This window comes from Bradysia coprophila, chromosome II (assembly GCF_014529535.1).
Source record: "Bradysia coprophila strain Holo2 chromosome II, BU_Bcop_v1, whole genome shotgun sequence".
Lineage (NCBI taxonomy): Eukaryota > Metazoa > Arthropoda > Insecta > Diptera > Sciaridae > Bradysia > Bradysia coprophila.
In genome coordinates this window covers 7,979,005-8,006,952 of record NC_050735.1, presented here as the reverse complement: position 1 = coordinate 8,006,952, position 27,948 = coordinate 7,979,005, and the positions used below count along the sequence as shown (strand labels likewise).

The 27,948-nt window shown below is 33.7% G+C and overlaps 1 protein-coding gene and 1 long non-coding RNA gene across 7 annotated transcripts in view; both read right to left on the bottom strand.

Annotated features, from left to right (window-relative positions):
* The window catches only part of LOC119070809, a 531,393-nt gene that overhangs the window by 415,259 nt on the left and 88,186 nt on the right, over positions 1-27,948 (bottom strand). The gene's annotated exons all lie outside the window — the stretch shown is intronic.
* LOC119070145 (apoptosis-stimulating of p53 protein 1) overlaps positions 1-27,948 on the bottom strand; it is a 150,715-nt gene that overhangs the window by 48,116 nt on the left and 74,651 nt on the right. For 4 of the 6 annotated variants that reach the window (XM_037174490.1, XM_037174481.1, XM_037174494.1 and 1 more), the window contains one exon: positions 6,469-6,736. In XM_037174490.1, coding sequence (XP_037030385.1) covers positions 6,469-6,736 — 268 coding nt within the window. Of the gene's footprint in view, positions 1-6,468; positions 6,737-11,056; positions 11,434-27,948 lie in introns of all 6 variants that reach the window. The other 2 variants (XM_037174473.1, XM_037174474.1) reach the window with 1 other exon arrangement.

The following is a 27,948-nucleotide window of genomic DNA, read 5'->3' as shown; positions in this document are numbered from 1 at the left end:
AAAAAGTTACATTTTACATAATATAAGGTAGATGATGAATCGCATCTATCACATGTTATACACGTTTTATAGTAGAATTTGTGATGTAACATGTGTAATTTTTCATACGTCTGAAAAAAACATAACCTCAGGTTAAGTAAATACGAAAATCAACAAATTATCATCCATTTCCATTACAGGGAGTTTATACGTCCAGTCGACGTCAATACTAATTATGAAACACGCTACTGTCAAGAGGACGTGAACGCCCATTCGCAACCTTATTATACGTCCAATACGTACACATTGTTTACTACACAATCGTACATTAGAACAACAACTAAGTCGATTTAATATGGAAATATGATTTTTTTTCTTTTTATTGTTGATTACTACCCTCTTGCTCCACAATACACTTATTTCGTATTGTGGTTTTTCGTTCGCAAGTATTTAGGACATGATATGTGGGGATGGATGAGTTGCTTATTTTCTCGCTTAGTTCCATAGTGAACTAGTGTACACAATCTATCGATTTTGCGTCAGTCGAGAAGTTGGTGGTATAATTCGACATTATCGTTCATATCGTACGACAAAAGCTGTTTGTAACGCGGACGAATATTGTTGTGAAACTATAATGGCGTTAGTGTATAGATACGGCGACAGGTAGCATAAAAAAATAATAATGTTGACGTTGATGTAGCGATGATTCGAAGGTGGTGCTAGGAAGTGACTTAAAGATTCATTACAACATTTTCAAAGGGAATTTTTCGTATAAATCCATTAGCTAGAGCTCGTATGCCTCTCGGTTTATGTTTATAACAGATAAAACACTTGCTCGAAGGCAGAATGAACAGATTATTTCAAACGTTTCACAAAATAATGGGAATGCCGCCGTTGATATGTCGACTGATGTAAATGATTGTGACTTTTCCGCTTTCATAATGTTCACATTTAAATCGTCTAATTAAAGTACCAATTCATTTGGAAATGAGTCAGATGTAGGTCGCAGTTTACCGAAAAACGAAAATATATTTCCCTCGTTCAAAGTCTTCGTGTTGAAAAGAGATGTTGACGCGAGGAAAATTCATGGAAAACTGCAGAAGCAATTTGCGATTTTTACAGTCATTTTATTGCTGGCAAATTTATTCATTAATAGAGCCGTATGGTATGTACCTACATAATATGACATCTTCGTTACGTTTGATGCTGGTTGAACTCATTTCATACGTACTTCTAGTTATTGGGAACACAATTTCTTCTTCAACAAATGTAATTAATCCGGTTTCGCAATTCAGTAGACAGTAGGGGTAGGCCGTTACGCTTCGTAAAGTATGCAGATATAATGTTTGTGAAATTCTGCTACCTGCTTATGAACCAAAATGCGTCACTTTTATGAAGCCCAGTATTACTGAGTCAGTAAGGAAAAACACACGAACGATTTTGCATGCAACTAATCACAGGAATTGTTTAACAAAAAAATTATGAAAATGCTGAAAAATTCGGAATTAAGGTGGAAGCAAAATAAAATGATCGAGTCTGGTTTTTGACAATTGAATTTTAATTGTCAAAAACCAGACTCGATCATTTTATTTTGCTTTTATTTTAGTTCCGAAAAAAATCATAATTTTTCGGAATTTTCAGAACCCGTTCATTGGTAAGTAGTGTATGTGGTAATTAAGTGGTTTGTGGTAATTTTTAGAATTAAAAAACTAGCCCTGATACTTTACCAATGAACGGAACAAATGACGGAAATTGTACTTCTTGTGTGTAATTTACCGAGCTATGGCGAAGCCGAGGAGAAGAATCTATTTCTATAATTTGTTCTGTTAACAAGGTATTTGATTTCAAAAGCTTCACCATTTTTGAATAAATGTGGATTGTGGATTTGAACACTATTTCACAGGATTGTGAATGACGCTGCCGGAACTCGGTCTTCTGTCACTTCACACGAAAAATAATTTCATGGAAAATCTTCGAAAATTCAAACTTTTAACAAATAATTTGTTTTTTAAATTTTGGAGCCCAAAAGACCGACCATCACTGATATTTGCAGTGGTGACGATAACAATTCCCACATTTTATAATGAATGAAAACCCATGTCTCGCAATTGCCTATTGTCATCTTAATCATCTTAACAAAATTCGCGGTAGTTTTCACACCGGTTAAATCAAGTAAGATCTTACTACGAGGACCAAATGAGAGAAATGGGTTCTTGTGTGTTTCGCGACCTCGGATTCGAAGTACCATTTTCACTATTCATTACTAAGTTATGTACGAATAAAAAAACACACGCTCCTTACAGACCACGATGATTTACCCCTAGTTTAACATTTTTCTAATTAAAAATGGGATAAGACTTTTCATTCACAGCGGCAAATATATGTCATTTCTCAATGAGAATAATTATATATAGCAATGGTACGTCTTGTGTGCATATCGACCTCAGCTTCGCCTCCCATAAAAAGTATAAGCACCATCATTTGTCCCGCTGATCATGTTCATATATAATTACGTCTAACACAGATGTACGAGATTACGTAAACATCAATTTTCGTACTTCTGAATATGAATACCCATATGAATAATTGTGTAAAACCTATCATCGTACCGTTGTTTTTTTTCTGTGTGTTTTCTCTTTATTAATATTTTTCGAAGCTTTTTCTTATTTTTATGTTAAAAAAATGAAAAAAATAAATATTTGTCTTAGCAGCACGATCGTGAATTTCCAATTTGATTTGATTATGTTTTGTTGATTTTTTCCCTTCCTCTTTCAACAGCATTTGAACACATTATATACATACGATTTTAGAAGATTTTAATATAATTATACGCAGGTTTTAGATGTAATTTAGTTGTTGTTATTTTTACCATTTATTTTTTTTTTCGTTGTTGTTATTAAGCTTTGAAAATAATATTAATGAAAGATCGTTGTACTCAAGGTCATAAAATCACAGATTCCTCGAGTCATATTAACAATAATTTTTTTTGCCATCAAAATTATTTTTGCGTCATTATTCTAAGTTTTTGTCGATAGATTTTTTTGCAGAGACACACTAAAGAAATCGTTTTTTTTTTGGTGCTATTCACTTCCAACTATGCTCAATTTGTGAATAACAGGTTTTCAAAATTATTTATTTGAATTTTCTACGCAGGGTATTATGTAAGGTAAGTGAATATCAATATGTAGAAGCCTATAAGGCAAGCATAACTAAACATTAGTCAATGGCATAACGTCGTATTGATTTAAACAAACAAAAAAAACTGTTCACCGAAAAGCTTTGCTGTGACTACAAACACTCGGATAAATAGCGAATGGAAAAATTTCAATTAAAAAATATCGAATTTATGTTACCAAGTCGTCATTTTGGTCACGTATGGGAAAAACAGATATCAGTTTAACAACTCCTAGCTTGTGACACCTTTTAAAGTTAGACCACCTATACTATGCGTTATTAGAGTTCGAGTTGTCCATTCTCTTACAAAAAAGAAGCTTGGACAGCTTGGTCTCTTTGACGAGATGTTAAAACAACTATTTTAGATACTAATTTGTATTAAATGCAATTTCTTCAATTAAGATTAAAGTCTACTAAATTAGATTATTTGAGACTATTTGCACGTTGCTCTCTTGTAGAATTCATTGATGTACGAAGGAGCTAGGTAACTCGGATTGTCGCATCGCTCAGAAGAGATTTTCCATGTCTTCATGTCCCAAATAGACTCTTTATAATACTCCAAGCCTTTTTATTTTAATTATGTCATAAAACCAACAAGAAATGTGTTAATAATAATAGCGTATGGTTCTTGTTCAGCCAGCAGGAGGACACATTTTAAGTTACATATTCGGCTACCATTTGCTGCTATAGCTGGTGGAGGTACTTTTACATGGTATTGTAATGAAATGACCTAACACTAAGGACCACATGCCTATCGTGAATTCCACGCCTTCTAAGTATTTTACACTCTGAAAGATTTTTGAATATTGCGCCTTAGTACTTATAGCAGTGCTAAACCCACTAAAGCGCAGTAGGAGTGACAGCTCTACACACACAACCATACTAAGAATATTTCAGACACATCATGAAAAAAGTAAATTGAATCCAAGTAGAATCCAAGCTTTTTTTACGTTACGGTTATTGCAACGGGCTGTAAACACATACATAAAGCTCGGGACGAGGACAACTACTAACTGTAATGCCTATCAAAAATTCTAAAAGCAAAAGAAAAATTATAATTTTTTTTTAACGAACAGAGCTTGGCTCTTCTCTTTTCCAGGGTGTGCGTAAAGCATATCTTAGACGAATATCTCTGTTTCGACCTCCGGAACCAGTGGCGGTCAGAGGTTAGCGTGGTCTAACCATCTTCAGTCGTTTCCGCTGGTCCGCTACACGAGACAGCAGTACACTTTCAGTTGAACAAGTTTCGAAAGTTTACAAAAGCAAGTTCATCTTCTGATGGAAAATCAGGAAATAATGTGGAAAACTGATGTGAAAACACCCAAGCGCAGCAAAATACAGAAAAAATTCATTCAAACAAACAGAATCAACAAAAAAATTATACAAAACAAATGAACCCAACTAAACTAGACTCACACCACACTTCGGATCGTTCTTTCCATGCATTGAGGTCACATTTCATCCAATTTTCAACCATTGGCACAAACTTTTTAATTCTTTTCGTACCCCGTAAATTTCGTTTTTAATTGACGTTAAATTGACTTTCAACTGAATGGCCATAGTGAAACTGAAACAAATCCAGCTGCTTTCTTACGTTACAATTTGGCAACGGGCTGAGCATACATACGTAACGCTCAGGGACGAGAACAACTACGAGTAAATCATCAAAATCTCTTTTTCACATTTTACTAGATTTTTTATGAATCGATTCAACCAGCCGTGTATTTGTGTACAAGTCTGTCAACCAATTTTCTTTTCTAGCCTGGTTGAGGCTCGAACCACTGACACTGACAACTCAATCGAATATTGGAAAGCAAACGTGCTAACCATTACCGCCATTGAGTCGCTAAAACATGTGTTAAATTATCCAAACACCAAGGTTAAGTTGCTGCGGCGTGACCTTCGGTGTCTCACATAAATGACGTCACTTTATTTTATATTGAGTTTTATGGCTCCACCTCTTCCATCCGTCAAGTAAATTTGTTAGAAACGTCACATTTTTCGAATCCTAGGCTCCTTCACTGTCTGACATTTTACGTGTTCAGAATCGCTGTATCTGAATTTGATTTATAAATCAACTGTTAGTGACAACGACGCAAAAGCAATAAATGATGATCTCCAGCAATGGTGCCCTTATGTAGCGAAATATTTGGTGACATTAACGAAGTACAGGATTTGGTATCAAACATTACGCCATACTCACAACAAAAGAAGTAACAGATTGAATCTATTATTATTTGTTCACTAAACTTCTTAGAAACGACGGGTCATATCATCGATTATTGAAAACGGTTGAACAAATAAGCGACGAACTCTAGTGTCAGTAATGGAAATAAACGATCGTAGTAATAGTACATTACTATGCAAGGGAAGTAAAGTGATATCTCGTATCCAGATGAGAAAAAGTATCCGAGGGCGGCAGCCCGAGGTACTTTTACTCATCGTGATACGAGATATAACTTTATTTTCCGTGTGTAGTACGACGTTTTACTATGCGAGTGATGTAAAGGTTATTGCCTATACATGTAACAGCCTTATTACATGCACCAGCATAGTAAAAGATTTTCTATGAAACTCTTGGACATACAATTCAAAACTGAAAGATAAATAGATTTAAAATGATTACGTCGAAATGGTCATAATACGCTTGGAAAAGGTAATACATTGAGTTGAACTTGCGACTTAGATTCAGCGAAAATTCAATACTAAGATTTCGTAGCCATTCGTTGTTATTACTTACGATAAAATTAAACGTAATAATGAGCGCATTAAAACTGGCAATAATAGCATTTCCCTAATTGCTTAGCTGTGTAAGATTTTCGAATAAAAAAGAACAGCACAGCGACGACGCGACGACGTAAGTAAGTTTTATTATTTATAAGACCCACATAAATAAACAAGAATAAAAACATACAAAAAAAACACACGAGAGAATAGCTTTGCATGCTTGCTGTCATTTAGTTAAGTTTAGTTTCCATCGAAAGCAAATGGAACACTGAATCGCATGAGAAAGAACAAAAAATCGATTATTGTAATACAAGTAATTGAGGTGAATGACATAATTGTCCTCAGATAGTTTAATTTATTTATAAATAATTTTAGGTACAATGCTGAGTATAAGTTTTGTTAAAATGTTCGATGGCGAAATCGATTGACAATATAATTGCGTATACGTAAGCATGAACTAGATTGATAATATCGGGCGTTGAATGGGTCATTAACTTTTTGATTGAATGTCGCAACAACACTTAAGCTTCAACTAGGCTTACAAAAGTGTTATTAATAAAAAGAAAACAAAATGTAACAATTACTCACTCAGCGTTACGTTGTAAGTTTTCTGCAAATCAACTTGTCCGCGCAGCGCACGAAGTCTTCGCAATTTTGATTCTTGAGCCTCGACCCGTTCCCGTAACCGTCGCAACCGTTCACTTTCCGCTGCCGCAGCAGCACCACGAATTTCTTGTGCTTTCAAAAATCGTAATCTCTGCTCCTTAGCCGCAAGTAATTGATGCTGTGAATCAATTTGCTGTTGTTGTCTAAGTGCCATTGCCTTGAGTTCGGCACCGCTTGGCCGTCCAGGCACCTGCAATGGAAAATTTAAAAAAAAATGAGTAAATAGCAAAAGCGAAGCCAATCTTTTTTTATTTTAAAAGAAAAATATTAAATTTTTCACATCTTTTAAGGTAAAACCACCCGAGCAACTTCTTATATCCGAGTGGCATTATATTTTCTTTTAATGTGGTAATTCGTTTTCGAAACTTTTATTTGCTCCATAGCACAAGCGATAATGAGACTTCTTTTTGTAGCAAAGGGAGCTGTACTTTTCTTATGCATTAACGATAAGAAAAACTTCCGGAAAAGCTTTACAGTGATTGTGTGTATCAGTGTGATGTATTGTTGTTGGTATATATACTAGGTAGGTATCCGTCTATTCGAACATACGTATAATGTACATTAGGATCTCAATTTAATGACACAGTTGAGAAAATGTCAACCACACCACCAACATCATTTTTAATATATAATATACATACGTATAAAGACACATAGATAACGTTACCTTCACTGCTTTTAATGCTTTCTCGTCTCAACTTATATTAAAGTTAGGGATGTATTCTACTATCCTTATGTTGCGGGTGAATTTATTCATTTTATTTTCATCATAGGAATAGAGGAAGAAGTAGAATAAGTGTACACACCTATTGCTATATGCGAAAAGTATCTGTCGTTAAATAACTCTTTCCATCAAGACCCGATGTGAAGAACGCTCTTGTGCACGTTAGAAAATGTGAAGAAAATATTGAGTTTTTTTTTTCTTCACATCCAACACACGACTGTAAGAAATTCACTCATTGAATTGCTTACCGGTTTTTCGCACGATAGTATGACTATATGATTGTCACGTAAGCGATGGCATACTCACGCGGGTGATATAGAGAGCATGATGAAAATTCGTATACTCATAATAAGAAAGTTTATGAAGTTTCGCAGGTATTTTTTGGTTGGGGTGGTGTGATGTTGGATGAAAATTCATGATTAAAAGTAAGACTTGCCATTGTTGAGAAGAGCGTGAGCGATTTTATTTATTGTAGTTTCGAGAATGCGAAAGGGGGAAACCGTCAATAAATTGATTGTTATTGCTTATTGGTAGTATTATTTGAGCTATGAGTATGATTGTGTTCAAGTGTACATATTTGAAACGGTATGAGTAAATTGAGTGGAACCAATTTCCGTGATTTCTTCTTTAGCATTCATACGAACATAGTATAGGAGAACAACAGCGAGGAGAACTGTTGAATGTTTATGATTTGAATAGTTCTATAGTTCTAGAACATGATGATCAAGTGGGTTATGCATGTAGCGTTCCTGTTGTTAATCGCAAAAGCTAAATCGTTTCAATACAAACAAAACACATAGCCTACGGATAATAGCGATCGAGTGAAATTTTTAGTTGATTGAGGAAGTTGGCGTCGGGTGGTTCTGTTGTCGTCTAAATGAAAATTGATAAAAAGTATCGGCTTTTTTGGTGATAAACAAATTGTTGTTACATCATTTCGATCTAAAAGTTTGAATTTAGCCGCTTAGATTTTGGTCATATCACTACTGTGTTTTGATCCAGCCCAGATACGACAACCGAAAATCGGCTAAAAGTTAGCCGACATTTTCAATCGAGATAATAAGTTTTTATTTCTACGATGGTTTAGAAAATTGTCTAAGCAGCCGATTTAACATCAAATCACCGATTTTGCGTACAAAAGAAGTCAATAGCTGCAAATTGACTAAAGTTTGCCGGTTTTCAAACGATTTTCGGCTTACTGGCTGTAACTTCTTTTATACACAACATTGGTTGGTGAACTGTAGGAGGATAACGTGTGATGTCGAGAATATCGACTGTATACGTATAGTCATTAGTTGGATCTATTGAAGAAATAAAAAGTTTTTGTCGATTGAAAATGTCAACTAACTATTAGCCAATTTTCGTCTCTCGTCTCTGACTCGGCCGCTATTATCTGTTTACTGTTTGTATTGTATTGAGGCTACTCCAAAAAAGAAAGAAAAAATCTGAACCAACAAATCATGAATGTGGCGATAGCGTTAGTGGAGTTTTTGACGCAGTTCCTACTTCTTAAAAAGAAGGAAGCGACCAGCGCCAGCAACCATGCAATACATATAGGCGAACATTTTAATTTGACCAAAATCTGAAAAATTCCTTTTGATAATGAAAATAGGCTCAACGAGCTATAGATCACTAAAAACGGAGAACTCACGCAGATTTATTCGGTAAAATTTTTGTTGAAACGTTTTTTAGTCAAATTTTTTTGATAATTTTTTTTGATAATTTTTTTTTTGCGTACTATGGCAGAATGTGTCAACAACAGCGGCATCAGATGTTTTAGAAGTTGGAAAAGATCAGAACTGCGTCATTCATTCCTCTTTACAGGAATTACAATTTGTTCACCTTTAGAAAACACAATTTTAGATTAACCAGAGTTTTAAAAGTCATCGATGTTCCCAGTCAATTAAGTGATTACAATTCCCAGTATATAATATTTTGGCGTAAAATTTTAATTCGCCAAGGAATTTTAAAATTTTTTGCCAAATTATCATAACCTGAAAACACTTAACTGGACTGGACACTTCGATGACTCTTAAAACTCTAAAAAATCTCAAATATGTTCAGAACTTTAAAATAAAGCCACTGGTATTTGCAAATGCACATCAACTGAAACCATGTAATGCCCACACCATCTATAATTTAATTGAAAAATTTGCCAACGTCCAAACAAGTACGCAAATTCTGCGATGGAATCGAATTTCAAAAATTTGAAATGGATTTTTTTTGGTTGAAATGTAGCGAACAATATCGTTAAAATGCAAACGAAATGTTTTAGACCGAGTCATTTTCACTAGAATTAAGCCGACAACAACGAAACATATTCGAATTTCAGTTGCAAGCTGTCTAAATATCAAAAAAAAATTGTTTTAAATGCATTTCAGTATTTCGTTGAGTCAAATAATGTCAATCACAAAATTGTATTATTTGTCTGTAATACACAAAAATAATACAAAATTTCGGATAACTGATTTTTCCAATAAAAAATGTTTTTTGATTTTTTTCTCTCTTGCGGTTGTCAAATATTCTAAAATAAAAATAAAAATCAATCACTTTGAGCAACAGAATACCAATTCATGTAACTAATAAAAAAATACACTCAACCCAACCCCCAACATTTTCCACATTTCCGAGCTTAGAAAATATAAAATGCGTGACATATAATATTTACCAAATACAATTTTCACTTGCCTGACTTTTCGGTTCATTTTTTAGCGATATTTTTTACAGTATAAATGGTAACTGGTAACTGAATCGACGAATTCGTAGAAGGTCTATTCGGTCTGTATTTCGATCCATAAACATAAAACCCTTTTATTAGGTCTGTATTATTATGTGGCAACTCATTGAATGAACGAAGAAAAAAAAAAGACTCAGCCAGAATATTGAATGAAGTGAGCGAAAGACACATGTTTGGCATGGCAGTATATCTATTTTATATCGGGTTGTAATAATATCATACGATGTAAGAAGATTATTCATGTGTAACATGCGATTGACTATACATTTATTTAGACAATTTTTCTCGTTGTTATTCGAAAACCAAATATGTTTGGTAGCAATACGGTTCGTTTACTATTGGGTAAAATACTACAAAATCACCAAATTGTTCTTCAAATAAAAATTCTATGAAAATATCATTTTCAAAAAAATTGAATTTTTCTTTCCACGTGTCATGTTACGAAACCCCGCAAAAGCACGAGCCGAAAGTTATGCGAAACCATTGGTTTTTGGGTGTTTTAATATTCGATGTTATTAGCATACGCGCAAACAGTACAAGGAGCGAAGACGACGTGTTGCTATGTGTGTGACGTGCTTTTAGTAGATTATTGACATGTACGGGTAATCAGGGACGCTTGCCAAAATTTCCCATTTAAATGTCAATACGCTAGTTTATTGCATAAGCGAAACAGAGAATACAGACGTAGGGTAACGATAAATTCCCCGGTCAATTACAAATAATGTCTCTTTATAAGTGCTAGAACAATAAAGTCCCCAGTGCATACCAAGACGGAGTTAGCTCAATCTAACAAGCTCGCTTTCTTGCTCAATCACACACTCTATTTATTGTCTCTGGTTGCATGAGATGTTCGTAACATGACGCGTGTAAAGTGTTGTGGAACACAGGAAAGAAACCACGTACTTCTAGTGTAGAAAAAAATTTGCAATCCGAGGAATTTTTATAAACTTAATTCTCCCTCTATACAACTTTTACACACTTTTACTGCATGGTTTCTCTCGGTGTGACGCAAATATCTATAATTTTGTGTGCATCCATTGAAGTTTTACCTTCTTTGTCACTATTGTTGCGGTAGCGATACGCGGTTCGCATGTCACAACAATTGACGGTCGCTTTTGTGGTGCCATTGATAGGGGTGGCTTCGGCAGTGAACTATTCACAGGTCGACAAACACAGGACAACATTTTGTATTTATATTTCTTTTGATAATTTTTTTTATGAGAATTTTTTATTTAGATTTTCTATTTCTTTCATTTATATTCTGTACATCGGTATTTACATTATGTTTTTATCACAATATTTTTTATGAATTTTTCCATTATTTTTTGTTGGTTTTTGTTTCACTTTGGTATTTAAATCAGCATTGTCTATGACATTCGTATTGTTACAACATTTTGTTTATGGATGAACGAATAGATATGAAGCTCTGTTGAATAGAAAACTTTACAATTAACCAACCGATAGAGAAAAAATGGAATCAAAAAATAAAAAAAACTTTTTCTGGTGTAAAAACGAAACTCATTGTCGCTTGTTATCCTTCTATTCATCGCTGTGGATTATTCATAATTTTTAAAAATGGATTTAACTAAAAGAATTTTGCTAACCCCGATTCTGAACCAATTTTATCACGAGTTTTTGGGATTAAAAGTAATATGTGGCATGTAACTGAATTGTGGAATCCAGTAAGAGCACTGTTCCAACTCACACCTTTTCAGCACAAAATGCTAAATGGAATATTTTCCCACCGCAAAAATGATCGATTAGGGCAAGCGTACCAATCCTCGGACAAGAATGAGTCGTCAGAAACCTATTGTTCTTATATTCATAAAAAATGTTTATGAATGTCCGTGGATTGGTACGCTTACCCTACATGAAGAATATTTTCGGTACATATGTTTCGTGAATTTTTATGTGAACTGTCGCATATGATGCATAGAGTAAAACAGCATACATTGGACGCTGTTACGTAATTCATCAATTCGGAAACAATTTTGTGATAGTCGCAAACTCCCTCGTGAATTTTTGTGCAACTTCGGTAACTATTTTTCGGTCAGTGTAGTTGTATATCCGATTTGAAGTCGAAAAGACAGCTTGTTTGCTCGAACCATCGATATAATATAGGGTAGATTGGTACACACGAAGAACGAAAATTCGGATATATATCACACACACAACGACAAAAATTTTTAATCACAACACAAAACGAAGCGAAGGGACATTAAAAGGTACATTCAAAAAGCAAGGGGACATTAAGATTTTGGAATATTTGTGTGGCTTTATTCCGCGCGCTTTCTCAGAACGTAAGTTACGTTACACATACATTTTTACATTCTTTCCGCACAAACGTTCTTCAATCTACCCTATATTACATCGATGACTCAAACACACACATTTGGGAGTTTGCTTTTATCTCAAAATTGTTACCTCATGCAATGAACCATTTTTTATGACCTATGTAGTACACAGTGTGTACTCATCTTTATATTCGACATCGCTTTCTATGTTTTCAGCAGGAGGAACGTAGAGAGAGAGAGAGCCGTTGCACTTATACGCTTGGAATGAAAGAAATGAAAAGAGAGACGCTACTATGTGATGGAATGAATGTGGAACGAATAAAGCGAATAAAACAAACAAAGCCCACAAAAAGAAAAAACTTGTCTTGAGTTAAGTTTACCATTAATTCATTACTACCATCTCTTCATTACCAGATGATATAGTCTTTGCTTATCTAGTAATTAAAAACAGAACATCGCCAAAATTCTAAAGCTTTTTTCTCTCTATCTCTCGAAAATAAATGGAAGGTTAAGCTTCATTTCCTTGCGACTACGATGATATCATACTTTTTTCTCAAAGCCAGAAAACAGTAAAACAGCTCGCGTTTTCATTTGGATTTTACTTACATAAAATTGAAAATGAAAATATTTTTTGTTGTTATAAATGAAGAATGACATAATGTTTTTTCATTGTTATAAAAGGTGGTGGTAGTGGGTAGTAAAAAATGCAATATAATTTTCACTCAATTTTTTTTTTGTTTAAACGCAGGAGTATGGGTACAGACTGGAAAAGGTTTTTTCAACAATTAGAGATTATCACTCTTTTTTGGCCATCATCACATCTGTATAGGAAACTTCGATTAAAATTTGGAAATAAGAACCAAGATTGAATATATTGATTTTCAGTAAAAGTGTTTCTAACATTTTTTCGATAATTAATCCTTAAAAAGAACGAAGATATTAAACCCAATATTTACGTTCTACCTTATCTACTACACCCAAGAACACAAATATAATCATATTCAATTTTGGAAATGGTAACGTGAACATAATTTACATAAGTATGCATAATATTTCACAGAAACCACGACAAAGATAAACATAATAAACTAACGAAATTACGCTTTAGAAATAATCGTTCTATGACGACTTAACCAACTCTATTTCCTATGTAGAATTATTTGATATTATTATAGTAAATTATGCAAATCAATTTGATTAGGGAAAAAAATTAATTCTTTACCATACACGCGTGAGCATGCAAATACACATGGTGACGCTATAAATGATTATGTTGATGATCAGACATGATTTTGACCATCATTTTTATTAATGTCAAAAAATTTGCTATGAAATTAGGAAATGAAATATTACAATTTTGAGTCGAACATCAAGAATCAAATTCTGGATTTGCATGAAGATTGTTTAGCAATTTAACTCTTAATGCCGGTAATGACCTAGTGAAATAATAGTGATATATCCTGTATTAGGCAATAAATTTGTAGATTGTCACTCGATTGACAAAGTTTTTCTCAAAAAAAAGGCAACAAAAGTTTCACTTTTCGTCACTGAGTTGAGAAATACCCATCTATGCAATCGACATGCAAAGTACTTTATTAGACTTGTTTGGAAACTAAACATCCTTTTACGGCCAATAACAAATTCAGTCTGGGCCACCGACCACTGTTGACCTCTCAACCACGCCTCGAAGTATGCAAATATGGAAAATTAGGCGCTAATCTCGCCTAAATGTAGGCTAAATCATGTGCACACAAAGTCATTGCATTTGTTAATTATTTTTTTATCCAAGACAATTTCCCCTCTGATCTAACATTACCTAAGAAAGAATTTATCAAAGTCATCTGCACCATATGAGTAATACACATACACCATGAGCAAGGAATGGATACACCTTATTATATGCCAATTTCATCGGATTTATATTGGCAAAAATAATTTCAGTTACAGAAGCGATGGGTATGTATAGAGCGTATAATAAAATAGAATAAATTTATTTCTCTGAGATAAAAGAAAGAACGCCAGTCTGACGCAATTTCATTCAATCCAATATTCCTTCAATCAAATATTCTTTCAATGAGTTTAAAAAGAGTTTATTACATTGGAATCATATCATTAAACTTCCGTAATAGATTTCAGATGTTCCCACAAAATCAGTACAGAACTCGATTGAAAATGCAATTTAATTTATTCGCAAATAGAAGACAAAAAGGGATTGATAATTTGAAAAATGCTCGCAATTTATTGCTATTCATTCGGTCTTATATTAATGCTCTGTGTGAACAAACATAGGAACTATTGAGGATGTTCTTTTATACGGTCGACCATTTTTTATCTTCAATAAAATAGAAGGATCTAATATTTGAATTGCGATGAACAGTGCAATGTGCAATGGAATTCCCTTTGTTTTATTTTCTTTTTCTTCGTAACTTTCCACGCTTTATCATATCCTCATGCCTTTATGTAATTGAAATGAATTTTTTGACGGAGTTTAAAGATACATTTTTGCAATATCAAAAAATTTCTTTCGAGATGTGCAGGCTGTCGTCATGGCTTTCCGTTTCTTTGACTTAAAAAACGGAAATGAATACAAATTCAAATACAAATATCAAATTCCCTCGATTTCATAGATTTTCAAGTAGTATCTTATATGACAGAACCGGGCATTTTTTTACCTGCATCTTAAAACTCAATTCTGAGGAAAGAGCCAAAGAGAATAGACACGCAAATCAAACAATTGCGTTAAACGAGTTTGAGCCAATCAGGTGATAGTTTTTGTCTTACAGGAAGAGGGGATAGGAGTTGGCTCAGTGGAAAAAAGAAAGGAACATTTTGGGAAATGTTTTACAAGACGCATTGTCTGATTTGGAGGTGTTTGGTGCCATCAACAAATCTTACACGGAAGAATGATATCAACTGCGTGACTTATTCACATTGAATTCTGTGTACAAATATCTTAGTCTAACTTCAGGCGGAGATATAATTAACACCAGATGATATGCTAATCCAACATAACCTGCAATAGTCAGTGTGGTGCTTTAATGGCTAAATTTCCCTAAGAAGAGGCCTGTACCCATCAATACAATTTAAAGACTACAAACAAAAAAGGAGAGAAATTTACTGTTATTTGATGGGCATGTCTTACTGACTGCGACCTGGCTTACTTTTCCATCCCTCGTCGTTTTGACAGATACACTAGCGCGAGTCGTAAGCTTGTCCTAACGAAGCAAAGTCGAAATAGAACGTTATTACATGCAAGTCTCAACGCATGGACCTTTGACCTTTAGGTATACATGATTCGTTCAATTTGTTGAAATGCAACTTCCGAATGCATTTCATTATTTGAACAGTACAAACACATTAAATGTAAAATCGAAATTTTCGAGTAGACTAAATCCACAATTTACGCTTAATCTGCCCAACATGATATTTACATTAACATATTGGATACGACCATACCATCCCTTTACCCAAATTATGGCCTTAAATTACAAAATATAATATCGTTCGTAATACCTATCCGAACTCATTAAACATGATACCTATACCGTGTCAATAGTTCATTACATTTAATTCGTTCTATAAATGGTTCAAATACGTTTTTGTCATACGAAATAGAAAAACAGAAATATTTTTGCGATGAGAATAAAGTTCAAACCATTTCACATAATGCATTGGTGAATGCTGTAATTGGTATATCGTTGAATTAAATGCATAAAAATGTTCATTGTTCTGGTTGTGTTGCGAAAATTGTTTATAAGTTTCGCCTCAATAAACTTTAAAATAAATTCACTGGGAAAAATATGTACAAATGGTTGACGGGTTGACTGCTCTGAAACATTAACGATTTGTTTTTGTATAGATTTTAGTTTACAGGCTAAACGTATTTATATTATTTTGGCCGTCACAATAGGAAGTAATCACACAGTAGAATGGAGCTTAGAACCTGCAGAGCTATGGAATACACTGGTACGGAACACACAGTTCCAATTTTTCAGTTGAAGTAGGTACCAACGATAAAAAGCATAATATTGTTTCAACTTTTACCATTCAGACAAGCATGTATGTTATGCTTTCAAAAAGTTTTTCTAGTTTCACTTAAAAAACGAAATTTGGGGCTTGTGTATGAGTGAAGTGAGATCCACTTTAAATTGCAGACTGAAAATTTGGTTAAATAAATATTGGTTGCTCAAACGCTGCCCTTTGAAAATTTCTGTTATATTTCTGCATTGGTTCAGTTCGGGAATGAGTGTTCTTCATTGCTTTAATATGGCGGTCGACAATTTCAAGGAATTAAATTGTCGAGCTCCATTTAAAAGCAATGACGAACATACATTCCCGAATCTATTTCCGTACTCATCATGAATGATGATTCAACTTTCGTTGGCATCCATAACTCAAGCGAGCGGAGAGAATATAAAACTCCAGCAAATCCTTTCATTCTTCAATATAAATTGGATTTTAATATTTTTTTTCAATCATACAAGCTAATACATTCCGCAAAAGAAAACATTTAATAGACGAAAGAAATACTAAATAATTCCAAGTATTACATCGGGTATGATGTATACAACATCATAATAAATATCAACAAAATGCCAGAGGCTCCATACCCGAGCAAAAAAATCTCTTTATAAAATAAAATTTCCTTAATAACATCTAAACCACTTTTTATTGTACCCGATAGAGTTATTAGCACGGTTGTTCAAATGTTTTTACAATTTCTATTGGCGGTCTGCGGTAAAGTTTTGTACACTACGATAAAAACACTTCATCTACGTGTGGTGTACGTTTCATAGTCTCTTAGTAAAGTAACTCTCAACTCATTACTCTAAATCTGTTACTTCAATTGTTTAAAATATCTTCAAATATTGGAAACAGTAGTAGATGAGGTCCTTGTTTAGAACTTTTATTTTGTTAAGTGTGAGCGCGGCAGGATATGGCTGCAATTACACCAGGCAAAATACAAAGTTATAACCAATTACGTAATTATTTCGCTTTACTAGAGAGGTAGTAGAGCAATAGGGAAAACCTCGATCGTAAATTAAAATACCGTATCACGATGAGCAATGCGAGGGCTTTAGTCCTAGGATACTTCACCTCATTTGGATACAATATATCAATCTACTTTCCCGTTATAGAAATCTACTATTACTCACTAAGCCACCGGAATATGAGTTTTAACGCTCAGTGAAGTAATGACTCATTTCCCAGCGAGTAAAATCTATTACTTCAATATTTTTATCATTTGTACAAGACATCACTAGCCAATGGTCAATGTGGTCGATGAGAGAGTCATCTTGTTAATAAGCATCCCATTCCATAGCAGATCCATATATACCAATCACAAACTTATTAAGTCGAGCGGGTACTTATTTTCCGCCTGTACGGTACAACATTATAACACAAAATTCCCTTAATATCCTTCTATAATCTCACACACACTCGAATATTCTTTAATATCATTCCCATTTATATTTTCAAACCATTTTTTTTCTACATCGAGTAAATAGCTCTAACGACTGAAAAGTGGAAGGGAGAGAGAAAAAAAAATCTTCCAAACACAATTTAATTTGTAATGAAACGCTATGGATATTAGGTTGAAGCCGTCGAATTATTTATTTATTATTTAGAGAAAAAATACGCAAAGAGAAAAGAAAATTCCGCCTTAAGTCGCTTTGATTTAAAGTTATACAGTGGGAGCTTTAGAGCGTATTTTGTCATAATATAGTTGGAGCTGCATAGCTTTATAAGTGCCATGGAACGTTATTACAACCAACATAGTCAGCATTGTCGGATTTAATCCTAATGCCTGGCTTAAATAAAAATAACGTTTAAAGGCTCTAAAAGCTTTTGTGTTGTTAATGGATCACTAGTCACCAGCATACGTTTTAATATATATGTACGAAAGAAGTCTCTCGGTTAAATGGAATTGAAACGAAAACTGAAATATCTTTGACAAAACAAACTTCCAGAATTCGAGTGTATGTGTGTACACTCATCTCGACAGTGTACATTTGGGATAGTAAAAATATTTTATTAAGATTTATGCTGTGGCTGACATAAAATTGACCGTAAAATTTATATGATGTAACTCACTCAATTTCGGATGGATGTTTGTTTACACTAGCAAAAGTCTAAAGCCAAAAGCCATTAAGCAATAAAAATGAGGATTTAGTCAATACCGAAAATATTGCATGGCCCACAGTTGAAGCGGAAGTAAAAGAATACGTTTTTATCAGGATTAGTGTATCGGGTGCGTTAAGCGGTTTTTTTTGCTGTAAAGCAAAATTGATTGTTTTGCTTGTATGTTGGACAAATCTTGTGTTCATGACAAAAGATTCCACTGTAACGTTCAGATAAGCGATATTACGATGAACTCTACCAGTACAACGATAGGGACCACAAAGAGTTCTTTCGTTTTCTAAGTGATACAACTACTCAAGTAATTATTGTAATACACGCTCCATAATCATGTGAAAATGGAAAATTGTGCTAGATTAAGGTTATTTGTCAAATTATGATTGGCTTTAATGAAAAAGTAAATTATGCATGAAACGATCGAGTTATAAATCCTTCCATTTTACATAAAACATTTAACGTTTTCAACATTAAATGAAGGGATTGTAAACGAAATGCATATTCATGAAGACGGCTTATGGATGAAATCGAAATGCAAGTTTCTAATAGTTACGTAGCAACAAATACGACTGTAATGGAAATCTGATTTTAAACAGCGCTTTGAATTTTAAAAATTGAAACACTCAAAAACCGGATAAGTAGTGAACGGCAACCCAGCCAGACAATCAATTAATAATGTTACAATTGTCCCACTAAAACATTCCCATTTTGTCGGTTGTCTCAATTACAGATTCAAAGTACGAAATGAAATAGTAGATTGAGTTATACCAGTGGTTTGAATAGCTTGTCTGATATCATGTCACACGTCAGATATCTTGCTTTATTGTGCAAGCTATGAATGACTTGACCAATACCCTCTCTAGCAAACAAACTCTCAGCTCTCTGTGTCAAATTCACACCTTATTTCTTTGCATTCTACAAACACTATTCTACATTTTTACTAACTACGATGTAATTAACATGGTAATTTCAAAGACTACTTGACACTTTCCGACTTTCACTACCTTAGTTTGTTTTCTAGACAGATTATTGACGTGACATATGTCAATTGGAAAATCAAGATTCTTTAACTTATCGCGGCGTTTTTGGGCAGCGTTATCACGAGTACAAAACACCACATGAGCTTGATCATCCCGGGGATTAAACCCAGGACCAATAGGCAATGAGTACATCGATTGAGCTGTCTTATTAATCAATTTAAAAATTTAAAAAAAAGACAATTCCTATCCATAAATATTTAATTCCCATGTACATATCGTCGTATACAGCTTGTAGTATAAAGCTTGAATGCAAAGCTTAAACATCTAACAGCATAATGAAATTTCCCACATTTCCTAACATTTATCAAATTTTCAACAGAATCGTAAATTATGCAGGCAAATAACTCAATTAATATTTTAATGTAATTCATACAGGAATTATCTCACTAATACATTAGTTTCAATGGTTTTCGCCTCGGGTATGAAACTGTATTTAATGTTCAAATATAAGAAACAATGTCTCGTCGACAGCGATTAAGTTAAGTTTTCGTGTGCTCTGACAATTCATTATTCCAATTTGTGTAACATTTTTATGGTTCAATGTGATTTTCGACAAATGTTGGTTAATTTTACTAAATATATTCTAGTCATCTCGGACGTTCCCTAAACATTTAACCAGACACATTTTCCTAAAATTTTCCTAATTTTCCCAAAAATTTCCTAGTTTTCCAAAAAGTTTCCTAATTTTCCAAAAAATTTCACTAATTTTCCAAAAGTTTCCCTCATTTTCCAAATCTTATCTACATTTCCACTAATTTTCAAATTTTTTTTTTCAAAATTTTCCCAAAGACAAATGTTGGAAAAAATGTGAAAGGTTTGAAAATTTTGGAAAATTTATGAAAATCTGGGAAAAATGTTGTCTCAAAAATAGTCTCTGCATTTAACACACCTATGCACAAGTGAAGTATCGTCTATATAATACAACTTCTTCATTGCTCACGATTTCCATTAACTTATCAAAAACAAGGAAAACCATTGGCAAATTTCATTCATTCCGTCTGACGCTTTCGTATTATTTTAAAAGGAAAATCAAAACCGAAAAACCCGACATAAACAAAAAAAACAACAAAATTTAATAAAAATTCGATTTTCTTTTTACGCTAATACTAAATCCATGCTCAGCGTGAATATTGGTTAGACCCATGTTATACATAATGAAAATTGATAGAGACATGTTGACACAGAATACAAAATAATAGAAAAAGGACTAAATTAAGTGAATATAAAATAATAAATCCGCAACATCGGTACAAAATATTTCGCATGTACTCCCAACCACCTACACCATACGCATTACAATGGATGAAGTTTCATTGCTACATAAATTTGAAGCTGCACAGCTAGAAGTGAAATCAAGCAAACGAATTTATTGCAACAGGTGAATTATTCAACGAAAAACTCGATGTTATTTTGTGTCTATTCTTTCCGTTTCATAATAAATTCACCCCGTGTAGAATGGAAGAATTATGTGTATTGTGTTGTCGTCTTCGTAATATGAATGCAAACGTTATTCGACAAGCTCATGAAAAGTTTAAATTTTCCATTCACTGAACGTCTGCCAGCGATTCTAACCGTTCTAAGTTCAGGCTTTTATACAGCATTGTATCACATAGTTTCACTATGCTCAAAATAATATCATCACCTCTCCATATCCAATCCGAATATATAATTTTCATCGGGTGTTGTGTTTATGTGCAATTGAAAACAAACTCCGGAAACTTTCTATACGGTAAATGTATCTCAAAATCACCGATAATAACACGCTGGCTGTGTGGCTTTGTGTGGAGATTTTTTAATCTTTATTTCGAATGGAAATGCATCTGGTAGGAACTAGCTTCCGGAAACAGTGAGTCAGTTTATTTTGAATGCATGAATGCACTGTGGGTAAAAGCGTTTGAAAAGGACACGGATGACATTAGAAATTCAGTTATTTGATGAAACAGGTGTGACCATTATTCTGTCGAAAACGGAATTCGATCTTCAAACTATGGCGCCGAAGTGAAAATTCGTTAATGTAAATGAATAATTAGAAGTTGTTGTATCTGATAAGTGTTATTGTTCAAAGTTTCCTCAATTTGGGAAAACTTTAAGAAAGTTTTCTGCTTTGAATGCAAATTTACCGAGTTTTCAATCTGTCTTATAATAACCTTCCATCTACCTAGTTGTTTGAATAAACAGATATTCGTCGAAGAAGACTTTAGATATTCGTCGAATCTTTGTGAATTTCTATTCTGTTGTTCAAGCTCCTCACTCGTGCACATTTTACATTCATATTTACTGGAAAATGACAAAACACATAGAAAATCTCACAGATTATTCTGAGCCAAGTGGAAAATCTTGTCGTTTTCTTTACAGATCGTAACGTTTAACAATAAATCGTCGAAACATTTATGCTGGAAAATATAATCCAATGATTCACACAGCATAACAACAAATATGACAAATATGCAACTGTAAACAGTCAACCATAAACGAACATTCAACCGAACAACAAAAATCTTGTTTTTCTATCTCTGTAAAACGACGGAGACATTAAATACCTTATGATACCTTCTATCTCCAAACCAAATGTATAGCAAACCGAATGGATTTTTATACGATTTAGGTAATAATTTTCAAGCATTGCAAGAGTTACTCACTGCACTGCGTTCTGCGTTATCAGATATGTTACATATACGATGTGAATGCAATTTTGTATGAGCTTGAGCTTTTATGGAATGTATAACAGTTATTTACGTAATTAATTACATTTTTTCTCTTCCAATGAAGTTGCGATCAAAGGCAGGGGCTGCAATAGACAAAGAAATAAATTGTCGACATCTTACGAAATTCATTTCATAAGAGTGTGGGAATTTGCTGCTATTTTTGCTGGTTGTTTCAAAGAGACAGACTCTGTACTGCATCTTGAAAAATTATTCTCTATGAAATCATATCGTTTGTGTCTGGTTTCCTTTGGTGACAGTAACATTCATCTTGTCATAATATCGTTTGTATGAATAATATACCTTAAGACTTATATTATGATGCATTCAAATGTATACCTGGTTACCGTTAATGGATTTCGTATATCTTTTCGGCAATTGAAATTAATTTAGTGACATGTCATTAACAGTATCGCTTGCTGGCATACGGTTCGTAAGTTCAGTTCCCATTCAATTTTATTCGTTGCAGATGTTATAACCCTTTCAATTAAAAGGAATTGCCTTTAAAATAGCGACCTCCTAGCATCGATTCAGCGGAGAAGACGCTAAGCTTTAATTACGAAAGTGTTATACGCATTACGACTATCGAACGGAATAATTAATTCCGATTATTAATCGCATAAATAAAGCTATCAGTCGAATGGCAAAGCGTATTTTACGATTTAATTAAAATTCAAGCTTTATCAACCGTTTGAAGAATTTTAATATTCGTTTAACGTCTTCCTATTTGGGCAATAAAATATTCGTTGCGATGAAATGGAATGAATATAAGTTATGTATACCGATCGTCATCGCCTTTTTAGCATTTTCCTTCATTCGTATCACAATTTCTGCTGGAAGCGAATACCGGCTGGATTTATTAACAATTTTTCAACCTTGGCGTATCGATTTTTCTGTCGTTCAAATAAAAAAAAGATGGCAAGAAAAAACCGTGTGGCAGAAAGTTATAACAGAAAATCTTTTCTACGTTACGAAATTCGTACGTTGAATGTAGAATGTAGATTATACCCGTCTGGTTGTTCAGTTTCACTTGAATTTACATCATAATAATAACTCTGTTGGAAAATTTATTTATTGAAAAATTAATTTTATCAGAATTTTTGATGAATATACATTACGGTACACATTGCCGAGAAGCGCAAAAAAAAACGAAAAATTTTTATGTTAAAGCGTATATATCAAGGAACAAGGAACATCTCATTGAAGTTTAAATTATTCTATGCGTACGATATATTATGCTAATAGGGAAAAATGCGCACTTGCATGTTACATTAGTGTTTGGAGTTTAGTTGGGAAAAAGTTAAAGTACTTCATGAATATTGTAACAAATTGATTATTATTCTGATAGAAATCGACTCGTTGATTCAATTAGTGAATCTAAAGTTTTTAATTGCATCCCGGAAAATGATTCGCATACTTAAAATGCTGTAAGTTGGGAACATTGTTTAATGATACACCAAGATCGTTTTTCTTTGATGTAGATTTAATTGTTGCGACAATCAAACCAGAAAGCCAACTGATGCAAATATCAAAGATACTTTAGCGGTTTTTAACGAACCACAAAAATTTGCAAGTTAATATTTTAGAGCAGAAAATGTTTGTTCGATGACAAATTTGAAATATCGTACAGACAGTGAACTGGAAAATATTCGTAATATAATTAGGGGTGCATTGCAAATTATAAAATGCAGTTTGCCCAGACGAGTAAGCAGTAAAATGTAATTGTGTGTAGATCTGAGCGTCGACCTGGTTGTACTGAAAGTTACTGAAATTATCTGTTATGAGGGATTCTTTTGAAAAACAGCCTACCGAAATCGGACGCATTTTCCAGTGGACTTTTTTATATGTGACTAGAAAGTTATTCTACCCAAGAAGCCAAAACCACTTTCAAAAATATTCTTCGACGTTTGTGTGGCTGGTGAAAGGTGATCAAAAACCGAAAACTTGCATTTTTTTAAACCAAAATTTCTCCAGTTACACAAGCCGTACAGGGTGTCATTAGAAAGTTAATCACATGTACTATTCCATTTTACAAACAACGATACACTTCGATGATAACGACAAGATTTGCACAAAAATGCACTCAATCATTGAACTCAATCAAACCTTAACAGAGCATTAGCTCTTCCCTCCCTAACCGATTATCACGTACAGTGAATTTGATAGAAACTTCCATCGAAACGGAATTTCTGTTTTGGCCTCAGAATTTGGTGTTGGCCCTAGGACAGTATAGGACTGTCCATCATCAGTTGTTCCACCGGCTCCTTTACAAGACAGCATAAATTTGCAACGTTGAACAGGTTGTTGACAATTTTATAAATTTTGATACTTTGTCATCAGGTAATAGCAATTGTAGTGCTTAGAAAAATCCCAAATACAGCCCGGAGTAAACGCAAACTTCGAACAAATTCAAGCGTTACATACTCCGAGACAATTTGTTGTAAACGGATCTGATAATTTATTTACTAGAAGCAGCACTTCCACTGGATATTCGCTGGCAATAAGGATTATGATTCGCTGTATGATAGACTAATAAATCTTGACCAACGAAAAATTACGGTCTGCTGTTTAAGCACAGAACTCATCCAAGTAATTTAAGAAGACCACAACTCCGTAATCTTCAAAATACAAGAAATTAATAAATCAGAATCAATGTCACTATGAGTCTGATCAATGCTCTCATATACATAATATTCCCCGACCGCATAGTCTTCGAACCACAACAACAACCGCAAATCATTTGACAATATATAGTTATAGACGTTCTCAGTATTTTTCATTATGGTTTGGAAATTGTATATACCGTCTTAACCAGCCACACAAACAAATTAAAATTATCGATTCTCAATTAATAAAATATGGAAAAGGTTTTTATTTCATGCTCCAAATCTCCATGATGGAGTGACTATGCTGTACATAATGTAATATTAACATTGAAAATGATTTAAATACTTGTTCTGCTTATGTAAATACTCGCTGGACTGTTACACGAGTGTATATCACAGATTCCAGCCTAGATCGGTAGTCAGTCAGAGTTTAGCTGTTTACTGTTCCCACATCCAATAGAAGTAGTATTACACGACCTATCCAATATTATCGTGTCTACAAGTCGACTGATTTGGAGGGTACTTAAGTATGTTTGCAGAAGTAGTTGCCGTAGGAATCGACAAACTTTTGAGAGTATTAGTTTGGCGACACCTTCAACATAATATTGAAGTATCCGCAAAAGTTGTAGGAGACTTTTGGACGATACTATATACGTAGTAACGTATGCATAGCTTATTGAAATGCCGCACAGAAAACACTCCTAATGCAAGTTAACACCAGAAATTTTGGAAAATTTCTTGCTTTCTTTCTTGCTCGACTACGACGAGTGAAGGGAATAGACGGCATGAATAAAATATGGGGATGTTCACCCATATGGTTTAAGTTAATTAAAAAGTTTCCGTAATTTTAACCTCCCACGGAATTTGTGTAACTATTGATCCCATCAAATATTCATCATCACTGTGTACGGGTTTTGGTTAAATAATTTTAGCACATTTTCCAGGTACACTTTTATTTGATGAATTAAGATGTATTATTGAGGGCGCCCGAAGTAATATACTATGCCATTATGGACGACGCGACGTTACATTATTGTCTTGCGTACCCTTTCTTATAAAAATAGTTCCCACTTTTCGTATGACATCTCACTTACGTTTACATCTATTTCAATCTCAATTTCAATTAACTGTAGATAAAATGACGTCAACCGTACATGCAGTAATTAAAACAAACTAATGTCTCAACAAATGACGTCCAATGAAGATTTTGAACAATAATTTGAAAAAGTTCGATAAATAGAAGTAATAGATTTGGTAAGTTTACTTGTGCTATCCGTATGTCTGTGACCGATTAATAAACAGTAGTAACGTTGTCGGTAAGCGAAAGCGATTTTTTTGACTCAATGATGCTTGGTCTTATTAACAACAAACATTCATAAGCCATTGATTATCTCCCGAAACAAGTTCACTACTTGCCTGACCGTTTTAAGTAAAATTGATCATTACCGCTGGTTTGGAAGCTGAGGCTTTCTTAATTACGTTGTCAAGCACCGTCATTTTTCACTTCTTAGAATTGTGAAGATTCGATTCACAAGTTCCTGAAATAATTCCGGACAGAATTTAAAACAGTTCTTCTTATTTAATGTTTAGTCCAGACTCTACAATGGAAACAACTTTCCGGGTGTGACAAGAGCTTTTTTCTCGCATGGGTTCTGGTACTGGTTTTGCATTCCAAATTGTGGTCGAAACCTTTTTTTATATTTTAAATTAACCGTAACCAATTTATATATGACATCGAATGTTTCTGTCACACCCTATATGTCTATTAATTAATATTTTATTTTATTTGAAACTGTGAGAATACGCCGGAACCACGCACACATCCGATTTAACCATTTATTCGTGTAGATAGGGGCATATAATGATAAAATGATCGCCGATTGTTATGACATATGTGTGGTTTAAATTAACATAAAATTTTCGATGCATATTTTAATAGGTTAAATTTTCACGGTTTTTTTTTCATTTATTTAATTAATTGCACAACCAGGTTGGTTGGGATTTAAAATGATTTTCACGAGAGAAAATATAAAATTGGAAAATCTATTTCCACCTACAGTTTTTTTTTTGTTCTCTCGACGCAATCAACTAGGACGACAAACAATATAAATCTTCCACACCCCACACAAATAAAAACAATTGAACGTGTTCCAAACAATTTATCTCATCTGCATTACGATTTTCTTGTGGCACATAATAAACCATTCTGTTCATTTTTCTTTAACCAATTTTGAGCCGAAAAAAACCCCGCTCTCGAATTTCATTCCACCTTTTTAAACTTAATCTTTTCAAAATAAATTAACAAGATTTTCCCTTGACTCTCATCCATTAAACGCAAAACATATAACCAACAATTTCACTCGTTTTTTTTTTGCATTTTCCAGGAAAGGTATAATTATCCCGTAGGCTCCCGACCCACGATTCGCATTTTTTTACATTTTTTTTTCGCAGCCTCTCCGTATTACCTCCGACATTCACAAGTTCCCAAAATTATTTTATTTCAACTTTTATATTGCGAAAACATTGTCTGGTTATTGCTTTTTCTGTTTATATTTTGTAGCACCGAAATTAGGGTTGTCATTAAATAAATATTAACCAATTAACCCTATATATTTCCTGGTTCGCCGGTTTGACGGTGTTCCGTGAAAATATTGCTTGAATGTTTACTTACTATGGTCGACAATTATAAATTGATTAAAATTAATTAAAGATATAAGTCATCAAATCTGGAACGTGTTGGTGGAGATTGAATTAGAAAAAAAAGGAAAATAAAAATGGGGTAAAAAAGGTGTAGCTAATTAAATTTACAATGAACCAGCCATGGATTTGGTGTAGAGGGATTTAAAATGCATTTTACAGTAATTGGTTCTGTACGATTGGAGATTAGGGGTGGGCGATTTTCTGTGTTATTGATTCCTGGAACCCATCCAGAAGAAATGCTAGTGTTCCAAAAATTTCGAAAAAGCGACTCAAATATTTTCTTCTTGATCTTCTTGATGTGTGTAAAAGTCACAATTTGAAAATTTTCCAATTGCCGGTTTTTCTATATTCTTAAGATCGCTACGACTCGATTTTATATTGTTTTTACTTTGAATCTACATCATTCTATTCTGACGTATATCAAGTTTCACCGAGATCGAATTTTCCCGAGGAAAAAACCA